At 46.2% G+C, this 23,743-nt stretch overlaps 1 protein-coding gene across 5 annotated transcripts in view; it reads left to right on the top strand.

Annotated features, from left to right (window-relative positions):
• tdrd9 (tudor domain containing 9) overlaps positions 1-23,743 on the top strand; it is a 254,200-nt gene that overhangs the window by 181,618 nt on the left and 48,839 nt on the right. For 3 of the 5 annotated variants that reach the window (XM_038777784.1, XM_038777817.1, XM_038777811.1), the window contains 8 exons: positions 1,659-1,763; positions 3,993-4,090; positions 4,416-4,547; positions 4,738-4,900; positions 5,019-5,082; positions 13,364-13,427; positions 17,323-17,367; positions 21,872-21,925. In XM_038777784.1, coding sequence (XP_038633712.1) covers positions 1,659-1,763; positions 3,993-4,090; positions 4,416-4,547; positions 4,738-4,900; positions 5,019-5,082; positions 13,364-13,427; positions 17,323-17,367; positions 21,872-21,925 — 725 coding nt within the window. The remainder of the gene's footprint in view (positions 1-1,658; positions 1,764-3,992; positions 4,091-4,415; positions 4,548-4,737; positions 4,901-5,018; positions 5,083-13,363; positions 13,428-17,322; positions 17,368-21,871; positions 21,926-23,743) is intronic. The other 2 variants (XM_038777793.1, XM_038777802.1) reach the window with 2 other exon arrangements.

The following is a 23,743-nucleotide window of genomic DNA, read 5'->3' on the forward strand; positions in this document are numbered from 1 at the left end:
GATGGCATTACAAGATTTCATATTTCAAGATACTGTCAGAAAAGACTGAAACTGCTATTGACTGAAAGGGTCTTTGCAGGCTACTTACACTTCAAACCACAGAACCATGATACCCCCTTGATGTTAGCACAACCAGAAGATTCAGCACATTTTACTGTCTTTTAATTGGACATTAATTTCTCCTGAAATCAATTCAAAATGATTCTTGGCTCTCGAGGGTTTACTTTTGCTTTTTTTCCCTTTCTCAGCCAGGTGATTTCTAACCCAAGAACTGTCATTAATGGTGCACACAGGCTGCTGCCATTTCAGGTGTAAACATCATCCACCTTCTTCAAAGTAAAAGAATTTGGGGCTGAATTCTCCGACCCCCCCCCCCCCCCCCCCCCCCGGCGTGAATCCCGCCCCCCACCGTCTCCCGAAGTCTCCAGCACCAAAGATTCGGCCGTGGCGGGAATCGCGCCGCGCCTCTTGCCCCCCCCCCCCCGGGCGCTTCTCCGGCACGCGATGGGCCTAAGTCCCGCTGCTGTAATGCCAGTCCTGCCGGCGTGAATCAAAACACCTCCTTTACTGGCGGCACGGGCGGGCTCTGGGGTCCTGGGGGGGGTGGGGAGGCCACGATCGGGATCCACCGATCGGTGGGGGGGGGGGCCTGGGGCCTGTGCCGTGGGGTCACTCTCTTCCTTCTGCGTTGGTCATAGCCTTCACGATGGGCGACGCGGAAGTGACCCCCTCCCCAGCGCATGCGCAGCGATGACGTCAGCAGCCGCTGACGCCCCGGCGCATGCGCGGACTTCCGTCGGCCAGTGAAGGCCCTTAGGCCCCGGCTAGCGTGGCGCCAAAGGCCGTTCCCGACGGCCGGAGGGGTGCCAACCACTCCGGCGCGGGCCTAGCCCCTCAAGGTTAAGTCTTGGCCCCTAAAGGTGCAGAGAAAGCCGCACTTTTGGGGCGGCCCAACGCCAGAGTGGTTCACGCCACTCCATCCCGCTGGGACTCCCCACCCTGCCAGGTAGGGGACAATCCAGCCCTTGGGCTCTCTTTACCACTAACAATTTAACCAACTAGGCTTGTTGTCAGGCAGGCTTCGACAGGGGACACATTAGCCCGATAATTTTCAAGTTAAGGCAGTGCCAACATAAGAAGCCCCACAATTGTAATATTTATATTGGAGGAGGTATAGGTTCCCTGGATTGGTCCCTGGGATGAGAGAATTGTCCTATGATGATGGGCTCAGTAAATTGGGTCTATATTCTCTGGAGTTTTGTAGAATGAGAGGTGATCTCAAGGAAACGTTAAAAATTCTGAGGGGATCTGACAGGGTAAATAGTGAGAGGTTGCTTCCCCTTTCTGGGCAATGTTGAAAATAGCACTGTCTCAGGATAAGGGGCTGATCATTTAGTACTGAAATTAGAAATTTCTTCATTAAAAGATTTGTGACTCTCCTTTGTTCTCTACCTCAGAGGACTGTGGGTGCTCCAACATTGAATATTTTTAAGACCGATCGATAGATTTTTGTTTCTGAATCGAGGAAAATGGACAGAAAATGGAGTTGAAGCTGAAGATTAACCATAATTGTATTGAATGATGGAGCAACTCCTATTTCATGTGCTCTTGTGCTTGATTATTGATTTGTTCATCATTGCAAATATTCCTCTATACAGTGATAGACTTCTGTTTAACTCGAAATCTGGTTTGCGATGAAGACACAAACTACCAGAGCCTTCGCTTGAACTGGGCCTCAAAGATGAGCTGTAATCAGAGGAAAGGTAGATAAGTCTCTATTCATTTATTTCATGTTTTTGGGGAGAAAGTATGCAGTTATTGACCCTTCCTTTATCTGTAAAACTTGAGCTATTTCATTTCACTGGGAACGGAGACTTTACTTGGATAATTGCTACATGAGCTAATGAATTTCATTCAAACTGTTCAATAGATATAATTTGTTCACATGATCCACCGGATGCACGTGCTTTCATTCGAGTGTGGTGTGGCCGGTGGACCCGGGAGTGGATTCCCATGGATCTCCCTGCAGCCTTCACTCTTTGTGAGATCTACCCAAGTCCCGTGAGCGGTCGGAGTCAGAGGCATCGCCAAAACGGTCGGGACCAATCAGTATTCCTGAAGTCCGACTTTGGTGAACTTACTCGGGATCTACTCATCTCCCTGGCAAGGCTGCAGCCAGCGCCGTTCAGCATTGGTCCACACCAATATGGACCAGGTGGAACAGCACACCACGGGGGGTTTGGGGAGGGGGGGAGGAGGGGGAAGGGGGGAGAGAGAGAGGAGGAGCAAGTGGGGGGGGGGGGGGGGGGAGAGAGAGAGAAAAGAGGGGCGAGAGAGATGATGTCCAGGACTATGGAGACCTCTGGGTGGTCAGGGTCAGTGCAGGGTGGCCCCTTGCCCTCCGCCAAAAGCCAAAGCACCTGTGTGGTACTGCCAAGCTGGCATGAGTACTACCAGGGTGGCAGTGCAAGGGTGGCAGTGTCAAGGCTCAGGAGCCATGGGGGATCATACCCATGAAAAGGGCTGGAGGGGGGATTTGAAGGGTGGGGGTATATGGCAGATCCATGGGGGCCTCTGTGGAGGGGAGAACAGACAGGCGGGGTCCTAGAAGGGGGGGGGGGACCCGCAAGGATCCCATAGCGGTATGTCCTCACTTGGGGGGAGGTGGAAGGGGGGTAGTCCCTAAGTGTGTAGGGGTGAGGTACCCTCGAGCTGACTTAGAGATTGGGCACCCTTTCAAAATGGTGACCCGATATCTGAGTTCAGCTCCCCCTTGCTGATAAAACTTCTGTGTGGGTTAAACCGGTGAGAAACTCCAAAGGGCCCAAAAGAGTGACTACGGGTGTGATTCTCCTAAAAGGGAACGTAGTCCCCTAGCGTGCGTGTTTAGCCGCGTGTTTCCCGACGCTTGTGATGAATAAGGGACCTGGAATGCACGGCTGAGGCCGCACAGAGCCCCTTTTTGTACAGTGGGGAACTCCAGTGTAGTGAGGGATCAGGACGCTATTTAAAAGTAGAGGCAGCCTAAAAAATCCCCGACCTGTTTCTTCTCCTCTGAACGCACTCCGGGGGGTGTTCTGGCCCACGCGGGCACCTGTGGCCCGATCTTGCACGCAAAGAAATGCCAGTTTGGCACTTTTGCAGTGCCAACCTGGTACCCTGACCGCACCCATTCCAGCTCACAGTACCACCTGGGAACCATGGCAGTAACAGGCTGGCACTTAGGTGGCACTGCCAGGCAATCCAGGTGGCGCCTGCAGTGCCAGGGCACTACCCTGCCCTAAGGACATGCAGCCGGGGGCGTCTGATCACATGGAAGATCCCCACAAGTGCCGTTCTGTCTGGTCCCCGTTTCAGTGAGTGCTGAACAACGCTGGGCCAAGTTCTCTGAGGCAAAGGGGTTGAATCCCAACGCCTTGGGTACCTCAGGAATCTGCATGTTAGTGAGGCTAGCTGTCTCGCTCTAACATTCGGGTGCAGCGTGGCCATTGGATCACGCCCTAAGTGTCATTGGATAGCGGTGGGGAACTCATCGGCAGAGCCTACCACAAAAGAACTTGGGGTGTGATTCAACGGAAACATTTATAAGTATGTAATTGGTCTAGATTTCAATATGTGGTGATTCAAGTTTGAGTGATTAAAATAGGTTATTTATTTAGGTAGACTTATCAGTGTTTTCAAACATTTCCACAAAATAATTGCTCCGGTAATATTAAAAGAAGGAAAGAACTTTATATCGAATTATATTTGATAGTCATTGTTATGCAGTAAACTTGGTAGCCAATTGCACTGAGCAAGGTCCACAAATATCAAATATCAGAAAACGGGGAATTCCACCCATAGTAAAGAAATACTAAGAATGGAACTTGTCTGGCTGCAGTATGAAATTGAGAGAAATTATGTTATGGAGTGCTGTAATGTGTCATTAGATATTGCAAAAAGAAGTTTCCCATTCTAATTTTTAAGGAAGTTTTTATTGACATCTCAAATAGGCCGGGCTGGTCGTGTTTCAAAAGGGTACTGTTATCGGTTAGTGACCTATGATTTCTGGACACATTGCATTCCTGATCATGCAGTACCAGAGATGCAGGTAATAGCCTCTTTTCCATGAAATAACTTGTCCTGAATACCTGTTTTTACTTTTTAATGAGACTGACTTGAATGTTCTTGCTTTATTCGGTTGTTAATACACTGAGTAGTATTGAGACACTTGACATAAATATTTGAAATTTCAAATGACTGAAGATTGTATGAAATACATTAGATACAAGTCCAACATAAATGTGCAAATTACTGCAATTGCACATTTCTTAGTAAATGCTGTCGAAATTTTTGCAACTAGATGATTTTTGATTTACCTTGTCCGGTACATGTAGAATGAAAAAGAACCATTTGTTTCTCTGTGAATTTCCTAGCGCTGTCCATTGGGCAGCACTGTACTGAAAGTCAAATTACTGGAAATGGGAGAACCAAGAGCTTTGTTGGCTTCTGCTTTATCTCCACCCAATTTGAGAGATATTGAACGGACAGTGCTACTACTGAAAGAGGCAAGTAGCTGACCAGTCCCTCAAAACTGACCTTTTGTAGTAAACCTATGCCAAAAATCTGATATAATGAAAGGATTTGCTTTAATAATGTGTGGCTGCTTTATTATTGCAAAAGTATTCACTGTAAAATTGCAACATTACTTTAAGTGGCAAAAAAAACTAATTGTAGTTTTGTCTTTTATATCTAAAGGTAGGAGCGCTTTCTGTTGAAATGAAAGGAGTGGAAAACCCATATGATGGAAATTTAACTTTCTTGGGGAAAGTATTGGCATATTTGCCTGTGGATCTCCATTTAGGGAAACTTGTAGTCCTGGGATACGTGTTTGGTTGTTTAGAGGAGTGCCTAATTATTGGTAAGAATGGAATGTGATGGACAATTAATTTGAATAAACTGGAAAATCGAAATCAGTGAATAAAACTTTGACAAATGTTCTGAAGCTCCTTTGAATAAACTACATCTTTCCCTTTTAGCTGCTGCACTTTCACTGAAAAACTTTTTTGCAATGCCCTTCAAAAAGCACCTTGAAGGATACAGGTAAAGTTGAATTCACTTTTTTGGCGGTTGGAGATAGTGCAATTGGGAGAGGGAAACAGGAAAGAAAAGGATGCTAATATCCCTCCATCTACTGGGCCAAAATTTCTCTGGAGTTCCTTGCTGGACCTAGCCGATTATTTGTATCTTTTTCTTTTTCTCCAATTTCCCCAAGTGCCCCCTCCCAAGATCATCTTGTGTGGTGAATGTATATCATGTAGTTCACACTGTATAGTATTGCGTTCACACTGTATAGCATTGTGTCCTTGTGGGCTCTGTCTGTGAGCCGTTGCGCGGCTCTGCCCACAGGGGGAGATGAGGAGCTTGTACAGGGCTCCGTCCATGGCCCCTCCCATTACCGGAAGTATAAAGTGCTGCAGCCTTGTGAGTCTACCCTCAGTTCTTCTGGTCGCAGGCAGGCTCAGTTGTAAGTCTATTAAAGCCACAGTTTACTTCCTTTCGTGTCTCGAGTAAATTGATGGTCACATCAATTTAATAGACTTAAGAAAACTACTATGGAATCAGCCCTCAAACCTGATCGACTAGAATTCGCCCGCAGGCTGCAGAGGCGAAGGAAATCTTTCTACACTGGCTTTGGTGTTTCAAGGCCTACCTGGCTGCATCGACTACCTCCGATACTACAGATGAACAGAAACTCAGCCTACTGCACGCACAAATGAGCCATCGCATCTCTATGCAACTCAACAGTACCAACTCGTACACTGAGGCCTTCGCTATGCTCGACCGATTATACATGCGGCCTGTAAACGAGGTCTACGCGTGGCACATTTTCGCTACCCGCCGCCAGCGCCCCGCAGAGTCGCTAAAGGACTACCTGCGCGATTTAAAAGCCCTTGCACGGGAATGTAACTTTCAGGCTGTAACTGCCTCCCAGCATTAGGAACTCGCTGTCCGTGATGTGTACGTTGCGGGGGCCTGGTCTAATTATGTGCGCCAGCGACTACTCGAAAAAGGGGCCCAGAACTTGAGGACACGGTAGCGCTAGCAACCTCAATGGAGGTCACGTTTCAAAGTCTGAACTCATTCCCCGCAGACCACACGACCCCATCGTGGACCCACCGACCAGCGACTGCCCCAGACCTATGCCGCGCGGCCACCCACCCACTATGGAGCGCCAGCCTGCCATTTTTGTGGCCAGCCCCAACACCCACGGCAGCACTGGCCGACCCGCAACGCGACCTGCAGCAGCTGCAGTCGGAAAGGACATTATGCCAAAGTATGTCTGTCGAAATCAAAACCCACTAACTCCCCCGCAGTCCAGAGCAATCGCTACCCCAACTCGCAGGCCCGCAGACCCCGCAATGTTGCAGCGTGTCTGCTGACTCCGCCTCCGCCCGACATGTGTGACTCATGGGGGCCTCTTGGCAATCCTCCCCCACGCGGCCGGCCATGTGCGAGTCATGGGGGCCTCCATCTTGGGCGTCATCTTCCTCGCCGCCCGCCACGTGCGATCCACGTGGGTGGCCATCTTGGATGCCATCTTCTTCATCGCCCGCCACGTGCGATCAACTGGGGCTGCCATCTTGGCGATCACCCGATGTTCACCTCGACGATTACGACCTCCGCGGACAGTCATCACGGGGCCACTCCAGCACTGCTGATCGAGCCACCGACTACCCGCAACTCAACGCAGTCACTTTGGACCAGTCGCGTCCGAAGCATCTCAGGAGCTCGATTATGTCCGTTCAAGTCAACAGATACAAGATACCGTGCCTCTTCAACTCCTGGAGCACCGAGAGCTTCGTACATCCTGACCTGGTAAGACGCTGTTTGCTCCCTATCTTCCCCGCACGGCAAACTATCTCCCTCACCTCGGGTTTGCACTCGGTCCAAATACAAGGGCGCACCGTTGCGACCCTAATGATACAGGGCGCCAGCTACTCTAATTTCCAGCTGTACGTACTCCCCGACCTCTGCGCCCCACTCTTACTCGGGCTCGACTTTCAGTGTAACCTCCGGAGCCTCGCACTCAGCTTCGGTGGACCCCTACCTCCTCTCACTATATGCAGCTTAGCGACTCTAAAGATCGACCCCCCTCCACTCTTCGCTTACCTAAGGGCTAACTGTAAACCAGTGGCCACTCGCAGCAGGCGGTACAGCCTGCAGGACAGGGTGTTCATTCGAACCGAGGTCCGGAGGCTCCTACGTGAGGGGATCAAAGAGGCCAGTAACAGTCCCTGGAGAGCTCAGGTGGTGGTCGTCAAGACCGGGGGGAAATTTCACATGGTCGTAGACTATAGTCAGACTATTAATCGGTTTACGCTCCTCGACGCGTACCCCCTCCCCAGAATTGCAGACATGGTGAATCAGATAGCCCAGTATCGGATTTTCTCCACGGTGGATCTGAAGTCTGCATACCACCAACTCCCAATCTGACCGGAGGACCGCCACTTCACGGCGCTCGAGGCCGATGGCCGCCTCTTCCACTTCCTCTGGATTCCCTTTGGTGTCACAAATGGGGTCTCGGTGTTCCAACGAGCAATGGACCGAATGGTGGACCAGTACGGGCTGCGGGCCACGTTTCCGTACTTGGATAACGTCACCATCTGCGGCTATGACCAGCAGGACCACGATGCCAACCTCAATCGATTTTTCCAGACGGCCCAGAAGCTTAATCTCACGTACAACAAGGAGAAATGCGTTTTCCGCACAACCAGACTAGCCATCCTCGGCTATGTCGTGGAAAACGGAGTCCTGGGCCCCGACCGGGACCGTATGCTCCCCCTCTTACAGCTCCCTCTCCCTCATTGTCCCAGGGTCGTCAAGAGGTGCCTGGGATTCTTCTCTTATTACGCCCAGTGGGTCCCCCAGTATGCGGACAAAGCCCGCCCACTATTTAAGACTGCACTCTTCCCACTGTCAGCAGAGGCCCGCCAGGCCGTCCACTGCATCAAGGAGGACATCGCCAAAGCAGCCATACGAGAGGTGGATGGATCCGTCCCCTTCCAGGTGGAGAGCGACACCTCAGAGGTCGCTCTCGCCGCCACTCTGAATCAGGCAGGGAGACCAGTAGCTTTCTTCTCCCGAACCCTCTCCGCTTCGGAACTTCGACACTCCTCAGTCGAAAAAGAAGCTCAAGCCATTGTGCAAGCCGTACGGCACTGGAGGCACTACCTCGCAGGTAGGAGGTTCACCCTCACCACCGACCAGAGATCGGTTGCCTTCATGTTCGACAACTCGCAAAGGGGCAAAATAAAAAACGATAAAATCTTGAGGTGGAGGATCGAACTCTCCACCTATAATTATGACATCATATATCGACCGGGGAAGCTCAACGAGCCCACAGATGCCCTGTCCCGCGGCACATGCGCCAGCATGCAAGACGACCGCTTAAAGGCTATCCACAACGACCTCTGCCACCCGGGGTTCACCCGGCTCACCCACTACGTCAAAGCCCGAAATCTGCCTTTCTCCACCAAGGAGGTAAAAGCCATCACCAGGGATTGCCCGATCTGCGCGGAGTGCAAACCGCACTTCTATAGACCAGACAAGGCCCACCTGGTAAAAGCCCTTTGAACGCCTGAGCATCGATTTCAAAGGGCCACTCCCCTCGACCCATCGAAATGTGTACTTCCTTAACGTCATAGACGAATTCTCCCGCTTCCCCTTTGCTATCCCGTGCCCTGATATGACCTCCCGCACAGTCATCAGAGCCCTGCACAATGTGTTCACCCCGTTCGGCTTCCCCAGCTACGTACACAGCGACAGGGGTTCGCCCTTCATGAGCAATGAGCTGCGTCAGTACCTGCTCGACAAGGGCATCGCCTCGAGCAGGACTACCAGCTATAACCCCAAGGGGAACGGGCAGGTGGAGAGGGAGAACGCGACGGTCTGGAAGACCGTCCTACTGAAACTACGGTCCAGGAATCTCCCGATCTCCCACTGGCAGGAGGTCCTCCCCGACGCGCTGCATGCAATTAGGTCCCTCCTGTGCACTGCCACTAACCAGACCCCTCACGAGCGATTATTTGTTTTCCCTAGGGGCACTACCACGGGGGTTCGCTCCCATCTTGGTTGAGGACACCGGGCCCGGTTCTCCTCCGCTACACTCGAACCCACACTACGCCTTTATTGAACACCCCGACGGCCGTCAGGACACCGTTTCCCTCTGGGACCAGGCGCCTGCAGGATCCACCACTACCACCACCACCGCCGAGGCACCCCTCACAGTACACCTCACCCGACCCCCCACGCCCTGCACCCCCACGCCTATATGTTTTCTGCGCCCCCCCCCTTCGCCCGTCGCACCGGTCAGGAACAAAGCTCGGACCGAACCACCCCCGATCCACACCGTCCATCACCACCCAGCTACCCGAAGAGGCTGCAATCCCGGTGCTGCGCCGATCCCAAAGGACGACTCGGCCACCGGACCGGCTCAACCTGTAGACCCGTCACCCCCGCCGGACTTGATTTTTTTAACAGGGGGTGAATGTGGTGAATGTACATCATGTAATTCACACTGTATAGCATTTTGTCCTTGTGGGCTCTGTCTGTGAGCAGTTGCGCGGCTCTGCCCACGGGGAGATGAGCTTGTACAGGGCTCCACCCTCGGCACCACCCTTGGCTCCGCCCATGGCCCCTCCCACTACCAGAAGTATAATGTGCTGCAGCCTTGTGAGTCTGCCCTCAGTTCTTCTGGGTGCAGGCAGGCTCAGTTGTAAGTCTAGTAAATCCACAGTTTACTTCCTATCGTGTCTCGAGTAAATTGATGGTCACATCATCTTGTTCATGAGACCTTGTGTAATGGTTTTCTCTTATCAGATACCGCCCCCCCCCCCCCCCTCCATGAAATTTGTCATCATCAACCCTCTCTTCAAAAAAAAACAAAAGCAACCATTTATTAACCCTAATTTCCACTCCAAAGTCATTGAACTTGCGGTTGCCTTCCAAGTCCATGCCCATTTCCCCCAGAACTCCATGTTTGAATCCCTTAATTGAGGTTCCTCCCTTGTAACAGCTCTTCCCAAAGTCACAAATGACATCCTCTTATGGCTTTGATTATGGTAAACAGTGCCACAACATCCATGACTTGCGCGCAGCCTTTAACACACTTCATCACATCATCTACCCCTAATGTTTCCTTGTCATTGTCCACTTGGATGGGACTACACATTTGCCTGGTTCCATTCTTATCTATCCAGCCATAACCAGCAGATGAAGCTTTTCGCCCTGCTCCTGCACTGCTATCTTTTATGTCCCCCAAGGATCTGACCCTCTTCTCCATCTCTTCCCCCATAAAACGTTTCTCATCTATCTGCTGCCCCCATTGTGACCTAATCTTAAAAACAGTATCAGGTTTCATATATACCCTGATGACACTCAGCTCATACTCGGCGCTCCTTCTCTCTCTGCCTTCACTACCTCCCAAGTTTTCTGGCATTTAGTACTAAAAAGCAGACCTGTCCTCCAGCTAAATATTGGGAAGATGAAAGCCATTCTCTTTTGTGTGCTCCCGTTCCTCCCACAAACTCCACACTTCCCTGCCAGCTGTCAGAGGCTGACTGAGCGTTTGCGACCTTGTTGCCTTAGATTGTGAAATAAGCACACATCGATGGTGCCACTAACAGCACCTATTTCCACCTTGGTGTCCAATGCTATCTGTATTAGCTTATCTATTTCTGAATTCCTCAAGAGTGACATTTTGTACTATTAGATTTTACTATCCCAACACTCATCTCTCCAGAATCCTATCTTTTAACCTCAAATTCAAGATAATCCAAAATTCTGCAGACTATATCCTAACTCGTACCTATTACCCCAATGCTTATTGGCCTACATTGGCTCCTGGTTAAACAAAGTATTGATTTTAAAATTCTCATCCCTGTTTACCAATTCCTTATTGGCCCCGCTCTCCCCTAAGTCATAATCTCCTACATCCCACCAAACCTCTGACGTATCTGCGCTTTTCCAATTTTGGCCAATTTTAAAATCTGCGCATCCCAGATTTTAATTGCTGCACGATTAATGACCATGCCTACAGCTACCAAGATCCAGATTTCTGGAGTTCTCTTTAAAGATGCTCCTGAAAAACAAACATCTTTCAAAACGTTAGATTTAGCCTGCATGAAGTTGCAGCTCTTCTTTCATTATCTAAGAGGATAGTTCTTCAATTTCTGGATGTATTTCAGAGCCACTGTCCTTATCTTTGGCCACCTGGTGTGTGGGGATCAGGCAGATGAGAGGACCTCCTTATGGGACTGCTTCTTGGGCCTGGCAGCGATAATCAAGGGCCTAGTTTGAAATGATTTCTTGCCCTTATTCCTTGGCTCCTCTGCACCTGGGTGTTCTTGGTGAGAGAGCATGCAGTGTCTGCTCGTATGCTTCAGGTCTTCTGCAACCATGGGACTGAAGTACAACACCCTGAGAATGTCAATTTAATCTGATAACTTTGTTTAAAGTTTGAATTATTTTGGTCACTTTGTTTTAGTAGTACGTATCCTGTTCAGTTGGGTAATTTAGTTCCTCTTTATTAGCAACTACCTTTTTGGATCAAAAGAGGTTAAAAAGTTAACTGTTTGATCAAGGCTTTGGCCATCTCCGCTAATTTCTTTAGCGTCTCAATGTTAAACTTTGTTTATGCTCCCATGAAGTACCTTGGGAGATTTTATGGTGTGAAACGGTACTTTTATTTTTTACACGTTGCTAAAGGAAGGATCACAAAAAATGAAAATTTGAATGCAGCTGCACTTGTACGAATGGTTAACACAGACTGGTGGGATCTAGATTTGCAACAACAGTTACCCATTGCATAGCTAATGCTAGCTGAGAGGGTTGGTGCGATATAAGAAAATAATCATTAAAATCTCTCTACTTGGCTTCCACAGAGTGTAATTGGATATAGGCTGTGCACCCTAGAATTAGTGAGAAGGCGGTGATTTTTTCCTAATGTTCAAAAATATTTTGACTGAAGTAAGTTTTCTTTTTTTTTTGTGCTTATCCAGGGCAGGGATGCTGTGTGATGGAAACTTTTCATTTCTGGTCTTACTATTTCATGGTTTTGTGTGGTTGTAAGATAAAACTCCATCTCCTCAGTTAGAACAATGTGCTTCAACCTCAGTAAGAATTCCCTTTTGTACCCTACTGTCGTCTGTGACTGAGTTAGCAAAAGTCTCTCTTCTGAGTCAGAAAGTTGTGGGTTCAGGTTCCACTCCAGACTGGATCAGAAAGATTAAGGTTCACACTCCAGTATAGTAGTGAGGATGTACTCTAATTGTTGGAAGTGCCATTTCTTGGATGAGATGTTAAACTAGGCTTCCCAAGGTTGATGTCAAAGATTCCATAGCATTATTATGAAGTGACATGGGGGTTGTCCCTGATACCCTGGCCAGTATTTCTCCCCATCTGCTGTGCCTGGACCCGTCATGGTTTTGAGGACCTCCACCAAACCTCTATCAACCTTCTCTCTGACGAAGCCCCAGCTTTGTCAGCCCATGTGAGTTCCTCACCCCTGGAACCAGATTTTGTAAATCTTTTCTGCATTCTCTCGAATGCCTTCACATCCTTCCTAAAGTGTGACCAGAATTGGACACTAATCCAGTTGAGACCAAACCAGTATGTTAAAAGGCTTGATTACTTTGACAAAGATCATATTCTCTCCCTACAGATGCTGCCGGACCTGCTGAGATTTTCCAGCATTTTCTCTTTTGGTTTCAGATTCCAGCATCTGCAGTAATATACTTTTATTGATTTGCTTTTATGCTTTATTCAAAAGTCCAGGATCCAGTTTCTCTTATTAACCACTTCCTCAGCCTGCCCTTGCACTTCGTACAAATGCAGATATACCCCCAGGTCTTCACTGAGAACCTCAATCAAGCTGCTTAAGCACGATTTGCCTGTAATGGTTGGTTAATACTGATGTATTTTGGGAAGTTATGATTACTACTACTCATGTTCAGTCTAAACAATTCATAGTGATACGGATTTGGGGAGAAATATTAATTTCAAGTCTAGACTTGTCGGCAAGTTTGAAGCCTTCAAATAAAATTTTAAAAGCGTTAAAGGACGCCACGGCGAAATTTTGATTGCTGAGTCAAATGTTTTTCATTTGGTTAGTGTCAGGGAACTGAATTTAGTGAGCATTTTTATCTAATTATTCATCACTTTTGGTGGATGGCTTGATCCGTAATGAGCTTATACAGCCATTTTCCAGCATAAACATGGATATAATTTATAGTTTATAAAATTTAAATGTGTGTAAATCTGGACTGTGAATGTCTTAGACACGTGGATTTTAATATTTAAATTATAATTTATATATGTGCAGGAATAAAATGGAGTTTTCAGATGGAACATTAAGTGACTGTATAGCACTTGTGAATGCTTTCAAGGTAATGAAATAATCACTCAAAAATGATATGTCTGCAAACTTGAAATGTTTATTAAATTGTGCGTGATTTACCGGCCTCATCGTGCCTGACTGGTACCGTGACAAGGTCTGTGCAATCAGTGAGAGGACTATTGTGAGATTCGTGACTCTCGAGACGTCTTGCGATCTGGATCTCGCCAGCACTGGGTGAGATCCAGATTAACATATTTAAACGAGCTGTACTGAGCCTGGGAACTAAGGACCTCCCCAACGAGGCCTGGACTGCGTGCCAGGCCTGGATCTCACCCTGTGCTGGCGAGATGCAGATCGCAAGGTTCGGATGAATCTTGCGAGACGCCTCAGGAGTCACGGATCTCACAAGAGGCCTCTCACGGTACCAGGTTGGGCACGACGAGGCCTGACGGCACCTGAGTATTTCCCAGGCCATTGGGTGGTTGGGGACAGAGCAGGGTGGCACCCTGACACCTTGATGCTGTCACCCTGGCACTGCCAAGGTGCCTGGGTGGCACTTCTAAGGGATGGGGCCTGGCAGGACCCATGTCCATGAAAGGGGGGGGGGGGGGGGGTGAGGAGGAGTATAAGGATTGGGGATGGCGGGGGTGCGTGAAGGGTGGGTATGATGTGTCCTCATAAAGTTTAGTGGGGAGGGAGAAGAAAGAGAGGAGTACTGGCTTGCAAGGGGGTTGGGGGGGACCTCAGCAACCACACAGCGGGTGTCCTCACTTTGGGGATGTGAGGGATAATGCCCATGTGTGCGGGAGGGGGATGTGGGGGTCCCTCAAGCTCACTTAGAGATTGGGGCACACTTTTAAAATGGCGGCCTGATCTCCCAAGGAGCCGGTTTCGCCGGCGAGTTCAGCACTCAAGTGTTGAAAGAAAATCTCGGTGTGGGCTGGACCAGGGAGAAATTCCGAAAACAAAGTGTGGTTGAATAGCGGTGTGGATCTCATACAAAAGAATGGCGAGAAACACCCCTCCAAACTCACCCACAATGATGCACACATTTTTTGATTGAATCACGCCCATAGTCATGTAAAAAGATAAGACAATACTCCACTACTTTGTTGTTTGTTTTCAGTAATTTAGTAATTGTTTTCATCCACTGCAATACTTTTGAGGGTCAATTAATTCCTTAAGATCAACACTTCATTATATTCCACTCAATGTAATAGTACAGCAAGAAAAATGTACCATGGAAAGCTAGGAATTTCCTTTTGGTACCTACTAAGTTAGTAGTGTGGGGGCAGGGGGTCTCGACAGTAGACTCCACTCTGCTGAGTTAGGAGGACAAAACAAAGTTGGTTTGAGTTCATACACCTGTTCATTATTCAGTTTTTCTACTGAAATTGTACCTAATTGTTTCGAAGCATTCGCATATTTTTGACTTTGATAGTTGTACATCCCCTTCTGAAGTTGAATAGCTTGTTGACTCAACGTCAAGGCTCATACATAAATAAATAATAACCATATTGGTGAAGGAGCCGGTCTTAATCATGGAGTAATCCATTCCTTTCATTTCTCTGAACCCATCTTATGTCCTACAACTTTGAGCAACATATTGAACCACTGGCTATCGCCCTTAGATCGGCAGATTAGTGGATGGGCATTTGGAGAGGGGGCAGAGAGTATAGAGTCTCACTCTATGCGGGTGACTTGCTGCTCTGTGTTGAACCCCCTAGCCAGCATGGGAAAGATAACTGGACTCATTAGGGAGTTTGGCGCCTTCTCGGGTTACGAACCCAACCTGGGAAAGGGTGATATCTTCCCGGTGAACCCCCGAGAGGGAGGAGCGGAGCTGGAGGAACTACAGTTTACATTGACCCAAGCCAAGTTCAGGTACCTGGGGATCAAGTGTCCCACAGTGGTCGTGACCACCCAAAGAACATGGAACCAGTTCAGGTGCCACTTCAAACTTGGGTGAGATGTCCATAGAGGCCCCCATCTGCAACAACCACAGTTCACACCTGTGAGGATAGACACCACATTTGGGATATTGAGGGACGACAGCGGAACACTGACAGTACAGGACATGTACGTGGACAATAGACTGGTGGGGAACTGAGAAGCGCTCCAACTCCCGAAAGGGAACGAGCTCAGTTACCTGCAATTGCACAACGTTCACCAAATGGAGACAAAAGTGTTCCAAAAAGACCAAGACACATTTCTGGACACAATGGTAGGGCTAGACTGATTAGGGGTGCCAATTGTGGTGACATCTACAGACGACTCGTAGAAAAGGTCAGGACCCCACTGGACGAGACCAGACAGAAGTGGGGGGAGGAGATGGAGATGAGGGGAGGACTCTGGATCGACGTGCTGCACAGGATCAACTCCATCTCCTCCTGTGCCATGCTAAGCATGATGCAGATCAAGGTGGTCACAGAATGCACCTTACTAAAGCATGCATGTGTGGGTTCATCCCGGAGGTGGAGCAGTGTTAGGGGGACTGGCTAACCACCCACAATGTTCTGGTCCTGCCCCAGTATCTGAAGTTCTGTACTGCCTTTTTCGAGGCTATGTCCCCAGGGTAGTGGGGGTTACGGTGAAGCCGTGCCCACCTCTGATGGTCTTCGGGGTCTCTGAGCATCTAGAGTTCTGGACAAAGTAGGGGGCGGATGCCCTGGCTTTCTGAAATGGCCAAGGTCCTGAGACTGGAAAAAATAATTCTGCAATAAAGGGTCCGAGGAGAGATTCCATGAAAGGTGGAAAATGATCACAGACCTTTTGCAACCAGCAGATAGATTGGAGGGGGGAACATCTAGAGAAGGGGGAGGTGGCAGGAAATGCCACCTGGATGAAAGGGAGCTCGCAAACAGCAGAGAAGGAATGGGGAGCAGGCCCACCCACTGGAGGGGACACAAACCCCTCCCACACAGGTCAAACTGTGAAATAGACTGACCTATCCTCTTTCAAAATCTCAAGGGGGAACAGGAACCCCCCCCCCCCCCCCCTTACACCCGCCCCCACCAGCAAAACAAAGGCAATCTGCAAACATGGGGAAGGGTCCTGACAATGAATGTAAATATGTGGATTAGGCTGGGTGTAATTTTTGCTGCAAAGCGGTAAGAGTCCCAGTAAGAACCCTTAAAATTATAATACACAAACACAATTGTAAATAATGTGAGATGGAACTGGGACTCCAGTGTTGTCATTTCTATTGTGTTGACTATTATTAGTGTTTTTCCAGTGGATCGATTCACCTAAATGGGTAACAAAGTTCCATAGCGAATGTGTTTAGTGCGCCACGCATTGTATAAGGGGCCTCAATGGGGAACGCATGGCCGATGCTGCACATTGCCCCATTTTGTACACTGAGGAGCTCCCCAGGTGGCACTGCCAGGGTGCTAAGCTGGCACCAGCAATGCCAGGCCAGCACCCTGCCCAAAGGGCATGCAGTGGGGGCCTTCGATCCTCCGGGAGATCCCCACGGACGCCGTTCTGTTTGGTTCCTGTTTGTGGGGACCAATGCTGAGTGGCGCTTGCCCAAGGTCTCTGAGGTGAAGGGGATGAATCCCAAAACCTCAGGTACCTCGGGCATCTGCACGTTAGAGTGAGACTAACTATCTCACTCTAATATGCTGATTTGCCAAAAACTGTTCCTGCCCACAATAGGAGGGATTTACTTCACAACGTCTCACGAGATCGCGTTGGATCTCACGAGGGTTGCGAGCCAGGTAGATCCCGGGAGTGCGGTTTCCCGGCTTTTATCTGGCACACTGCGCCGCTGCAGCTACTTTTCAAGCGCAGCGTGGCTATTGGATCGCGCCATGTATCTTTTTTGTCTGAAAAGTTCTGTTTTTAAATGAAAAATGTCAATTATTTTAAAAAATAACTTTGAGCATCATGAGATTGAGGTGCAAATGATTTGTGAACATTTGTATGAATTTTTCTCATAGGCTTGGCGTACTTGCAGAGAACATGGACAGCTGAGATTTCCAAGGGTTAGTGCATATTTCAGTCTCTATTTAAGAACATTTACCATCCCTGTACTTAACACACCTAATTCTCCTGGAATTTCATTGAAGAATTTTTTTCTTCAGCTCTGAAATAATCAGAGAATACAGCTGAGCTTGCATGCGTTTTTGTAAAACTGACCTTTGATCAATGAATCCAATGAGTGTCAATGGCCAATGAAAAGGAGCATTTCAAAAGCTAAGTTATATTTGATCAGGGTGGATTTTTTTTTAACAAAGGAAGCAAGTTCGAACTATGTTGGCACACTGACCTTCAGGTTTTTAATCAAATGTGAACTGGCCTAAAGTGATGAGCTACAGGTAACTGCCGTATGTAAGTGATGGTCAGTGATTATCTACAGTGTTAAATAAAACAAAGGTAGTTTTAAGGGATTTATATTTGTATTGGTAAACATTAGAAATAGGGTATAGTTTTAAGTGTGTTTAATTTGATGTTTGTGTGCCTGGAAGGGTCAAATCAATAGTTAGATTCATGCTGGAACAGTGTGTTTCTATATTTGAGGTTGGTTAAGTTTCCACTGTGTTTCTATTCTACTTATAGTGGGCTGTGATGTGAAGAATAAAAACAAGTAAATTGGTGCTAAGCAACTAGAGGCCACTTTCAGAGGGTAGGGCTTTCCTTTGTTCTTGGTTTTAACTGGAAGCCAGAGCATTTGGAGCCAGGCCACTGAGGAGCGAACCATTCTCAATTCTGCCGGAGAAGCTGGACAGGACGAGGAAGTTGCATAGATGCAGGCTTCCTAAGGAACAAGATACAGCCCAAATAACCAAGGAATTGGGACAGAAAGAATTTTTAAGACAACTGGAGTTAAACGAACAGAGACCAAGATATTGTTCAAAAGAATTCATGGACAAGTAAACAAAGTTCTGAGTGAGACAATTGCAGTAACTATATTTAAAGTGGGACAGAATGAGTTGGATAAAAAGCTTAATGTTACTTTAATACCGTCTGGGTATCGAGAGTTAAAGCAATTGTGAGCAGTTTGCACAACAGTCAAGACCAAGAAATCTGAAAGGGGTTGGTGTGAAATCCTGGACAAGATTCACTGTTAAAAGTTGAGCAGAAGCTTTGTTTGAAAGTGCCATTTGTAAAACTTGGACTGGATTTCGGAATGCAAACTGTCAAGGGAAAACGAGATTTTAAAGTGTGTTTTTGGGAGTGGAGTTCGGCAACTTTCATGTTTTGATCATCGGGGGGATTCTGAGCAGAAAACCACAGACACTTGGATTCAGAGCAGAGTGTGAATTTACCACAGTCATCTTGTGTGCTTAAAAGGGACCTTTTGTATTACTGAGACCAGTGAAGTTTAAGATGTACTCTATAATCTATGTTACTCCTAAAACGTGTATGTAATTGTTAAGATGAGGTTGTGAGTAAATGAATATTGTATAATAATCTAAATTCCTCACGTTTTATAAAAAAAATAAAGTTGCAGTCTTTTGAGCCAGGGTTCCATTCTGGGATCTACCTGTCCAGTTATAACATCAACTGGGATTGTAACATCAGCGACTGAAATAATGACCAACCTCCCCATGACTTTCAGTGGTACTACTATGGTCACGTTACCCCACTATCAACGCAATTCGACCAACAATATCAAAATTGGATGCTCATCTCCTGATCCCTGAAATACTTCTAGTATCTACAAAGCTAAGTCAAAAATATGATGGAATACTCACTATTTGCCTGGATAGTTATAGCTGCATTGAAATGCTCGAAGTTCAACATTGTCAAGGCCAGACCATTGCGTTTTGTTGGTACTTCTGTTAATGGACATATGTCCACTGTTACGACTCCCTGGGCTAGTGCGCAGTCAATTTCAGCCACACATGACCTTCAGAAAACACCCAAAATCTTTGACCCCGTGGCTGCCCAATATGAAATGAAAATCGCTTATTGTCACGAGTAGGCTTCAATGAAGTTACTGTGAAAAGCCCCTAGTCGCCACATTCCGGCGCCTGTCCGGGGAGGCTGGTACGGGAATCGAACCGTGCTGCTGACCCGCTTGGTCTGCTTTAAAAGCCAGCGATTTAGCCTTGTGAGCTAAACCAGCCCCTATGCTGGTAACTACAGTCACCTAAATTTGTAAATTTAAACACAATTAATTTGATTAATAGTAATAACTATAAATATGCAGCAAATACAACTAATTAATAGCTATAAAATATATATTATATGTACACGCGCACACGGCAGACAACAAACACAGAAGCGAAAAGAGGGGTGTAAAATTATGATGAATGTAGGATAAGAGTCTTTGTTTCAGATGATTGTCTTCTCGCATACCTTCCTTCAGTCTAGGCTTTCAGTTCAAGGTTTTTGCTTTGTTTGTAATGGTTTTCACTGTAGATTCATCCAGGTTCTCAAATACGGCAGCTATGCAGCTTTCCAGGAGAAAGAGAGAGAGAGACACACTCAACTTCTTTTCTGAGCGTTCAGGACCGGACTGTCGTTACCTGGTTCTCTGAAAACCATCCCACTTGGATAGGACCCAATCACTGCCGATCGCTGGGCAGAATATGGCCGTTTGCCAATCCATTGGCCACCAGCCAACTAATCAAACCAAATCGCTCCAATCTCTCTCGGGTGCCAAAAAGTTGGAGTTCTGCTCTTCAGAAGCTAGCACAACTTGAGTTCCTCACTTCCTCTGCTTGACTTGTCCATTCAACATCCATGGATCAAGAATGATATAGGCAAAATAAAAGAAATTGGAAGTAAGGGAATCAACAAGAAGGGCCTTTATACTACTCTTTCTCCGCTAGGATACTCAGTTTGCAGAATATACCATTGACATGATGTACTGCAGCAACATACCAGGTTTTCAACAACTGTCCAGCCAGCCCTGCGATCTCGACCACTGAGAGAATGAGAAGATCATGGGAGTACAGTTACCACCAAGCTACCCTCTGAATCACAAGCCACCCTGATTTGGATATCCTTCATTCGTGCTCAAATCAAAACTATTTCCTATCCAGCATTATCATGGGAACATCATCGGCACATGGACTGTTGTGGTAAAGGAGAGGTTCCAACGCCAGGATTTTAAATGCTGCAAGCAATCCAAATCAAAGGCAATGCCTTTGCAGTCTGTTCTTGAAAATACAGAAAAATGTGTCATTTGAAACATGGAAGTCTGGCAATATCTGGTCTGAGAGAAACATGAGAGGATACAGGGAAAGATCCCACAAAAGGTTAATAGCAGCTGCAAAGAGCAGGATTATAAAATGCAGATTATTTCTCACAAGCAGGTTTAGCAAACACACAGGATTCATTTATTAAGCTAAAACAATGGCTCACACCTTCATTGAATGTAACTACCTTAGGAAGCATCTGGAAAAGCATGGATGAGAGTTTCAATTGAATTAAGTGACAAATATTTAAAACAGGCAGGTCTTTCAAGTCATAACCAAGTGAAATTTTAGCATACAGTTAAAAGCAAAGGTTTCACACCTTCATTGAAATTAACTCTCTTAGTAAACAGCTGGAAAGGATGGATGATGTTCAGTTGAATTTGGTGTCAATTCTAAGTGTGAAATTCTACTAACATCAAGTAAATTAAAGAAAATTGGAGACTATCTGTCTACGAGAAACATAATTTAAAGTCAAAATCAAAGGCAAAGTTATGAGCTGGGAACAATTGGAAAATTAAACTATTCAAATGACAGAAATTAAAAGTAACACCTCTTGAAACCAAAGCATTTTTTTGAATATCACAAAGGAACTTTGAACATCACAAAGGACAATGTAATCAGATCATGCCCAAAATGAATACTTAGTTGTCTTAAAATGTTTACATCAAAGATACTTTTTAACAATCAATGTGAAATAAGTTAACTTACAATAAGGTAATAAAAACTTAATAATTGCTAGAAAGAGAATATAAACCTAGGGAGCAGAAGCAGAGGAGAACTCGGAGAGAGGAGAGAAGCATATTCAGCTTAGCTAGCTCGGTCATGGGAAAGACAAGACAAGCAGCCGAGCTTAAACTGCTATACATCTAACAAAGACTAGAATTTAAACAGGAGTCCGAGTCAGCTGAGAGATAGCTAGCAGAGCCAGCTCTTATAGCTCAGTACATGGGATCGACAAGACACAGCAACGGAGCTAACCAGCGAATACATCTCAAGAAGACCAGACTTTAAATAAGATTTTCTTGGGCTGCATTTATGTGGAGTCACTGAAGTTTTATAAAATCAGGATAACCCCATGATATTTCTCAATCTCTATTAAAATAATTGTGCAACATGATAAAAGTCCTTGACTGTCATTGGATCCTTTCAACTTTGAGACCTATAAAACACATGCAGTTCGTAAAAATGTAGTCCGATTAATTTGACTTCAACTCTTGACATTATTGACTCTTGTTCATAATTCACTGTTTTGATGTTTCATTACTCAATATTTAAATTTTGTCTTCATCAATTCATGTATCATCCACATATTCTGACTTTTGTCGTTGATGTGACACAGGCTGAGTTAGAATGGGGCAAATCAAATTATGTCCAGATAAAAAGAATAAAAGAGGTGAGTTTATTTTTGTGGACCATTAAATTGCAATAAGCCATTGTTAATGTGTGATGATTTTCTAATTATCTGGCCACTGTCATGTTCCATTCTAAGAACCTTCTTGTTTCCCATACCAAAGAGCTATTCATAGCTTGTTGTCTTCAGTTGGATATTTTCTGAAATTACTGAAAAGGTATACAAAATACTGCTTTTATGGGGAGAAGAAAGTAGCAGAACTAGCACTGAAGTGAATTGTGGAGTTGGGTGGAAGGAATGGAAATCTAATTATAGGAATTAGGAAAAAGAAAAGGGATTTGTCTTTGCATATATTTTTCTGAAGTAAGGTAATGGAATCGAGATATTTTAACAGGATTGGGAATGATGTAACTCCCAGAGTGAGTATCTTTACCAAGGAAGACAAAGCTCCTCGGCAGAAGAATATATTTAAATCTCTAAAGACCATAATATCGTTTAATGGTTGTAGCATAGAAGGACGCAATCTGGTTTTCTCCCAGAGCATTTTGCCTACTCCCACTCCACTTTCCTGCCTTTACCTGGTAACCCTGCAAGTATTTTCTCTTCAGATAATTTTCCGATTCTTTTTTTACAAACCTTGATTGAGTCTGCCTCCACCATACTGTCAGACAGTGCGTTTCAGATCCATATTGTTCTCTGTGTAAAAAAAGATCTTTCCAAATGTTGCCTTTGCCTTTTTTGGCAATTAGGATAAATAATTGTGGCATTGTTCTCGACCCTTTTGCCAGTGAGAACAGTTTTCCCCTGTCTACTTTGTCTAGACACCTCATGATATTTAATATCTAGCAGCTTCTCTTCACCTTCACCTCCGAGGAGAACAGCTGCATCTTCTGAAACCTATCCATGTAGCTGAAGTTTCTGACCGCTGGAGCCATTCCCATCAATCCTTCTGCATCCTTTATGATGCCTTCACATTGTTCCAACAGTATGGTGTCCAGAATTAGTGACACTGCTCCAGTTCAGGTGAACCACTGTTTAACAATGGTTCATAACGTCCTTGCTTTTGTACTTTATGCCCCTTCTTATAAAGCCCAGACGTTTGTATGCACGACTTACCATTTTTTTTGAACTGCCCTGCCACTATAAGTGTCCCTTTGCTCCTGCACTCCCATTTAAAATTGTATTATTTATATTATACTGCCACTTAACCTTCCTATAAAAGTGTATCACCACACTTGTATAATAAATTTAATCTGCCTGTTCCACCAACATTTCTGTGTCCTTTTAAATTGTATCACTGCCCTCCTCTTCAGTGTTCACAATATTTCCATTTTTTTTGTCATCTGCAATTTTTGAAATTGTACCCTACACATCCAAATCTGTGTCATTTAATGTCTATGAAGAAAAGCAGTGATCCTGGACTAGCCCCAAAGGAACATCACAATATACCTTCCTCTAGTCTGAAAAATGCCAATTTACCACTAATAAATAAAAGCGAATTACTGCGGATGTTGGAATCTGAAATGAAAGGGACAATGCTGGAAAATCTCAGCAAGTCTGGCAGCATCTGTAGGGAGAGAAAAGAGCTAACGTTTCGAGTCCGACGGCTCTTTGTCAAAGCTAACAGACAGAGAAAGTGGGAAATATTTATACTGTGGAGCGAGAATGAAAGATGAGTAATGGTCACAGAAACCAAGGGGAAAGAGTGCTAATGGCAGTCCCCAGAGAGGACAAAAGATGTGAAAGGTCAAACAGCAGGGAAACTAACATCAGAGGATGAACTGTAGGTGTGGGGGAAGGGGGAAGCAAAGCGGAGAAAGGTGCAGGAAAGAAAGAAATGGTAAAAGACAGTTAAAATGA

The sequence above is a fragment of the Scyliorhinus canicula genome, chromosome 2 (genome assembly GCF_902713615.1).
Source record: "Scyliorhinus canicula chromosome 2, sScyCan1.1, whole genome shotgun sequence".
Lineage (NCBI taxonomy): Eukaryota > Metazoa > Chordata > Chondrichthyes > Carcharhiniformes > Scyliorhinidae > Scyliorhinus > Scyliorhinus canicula.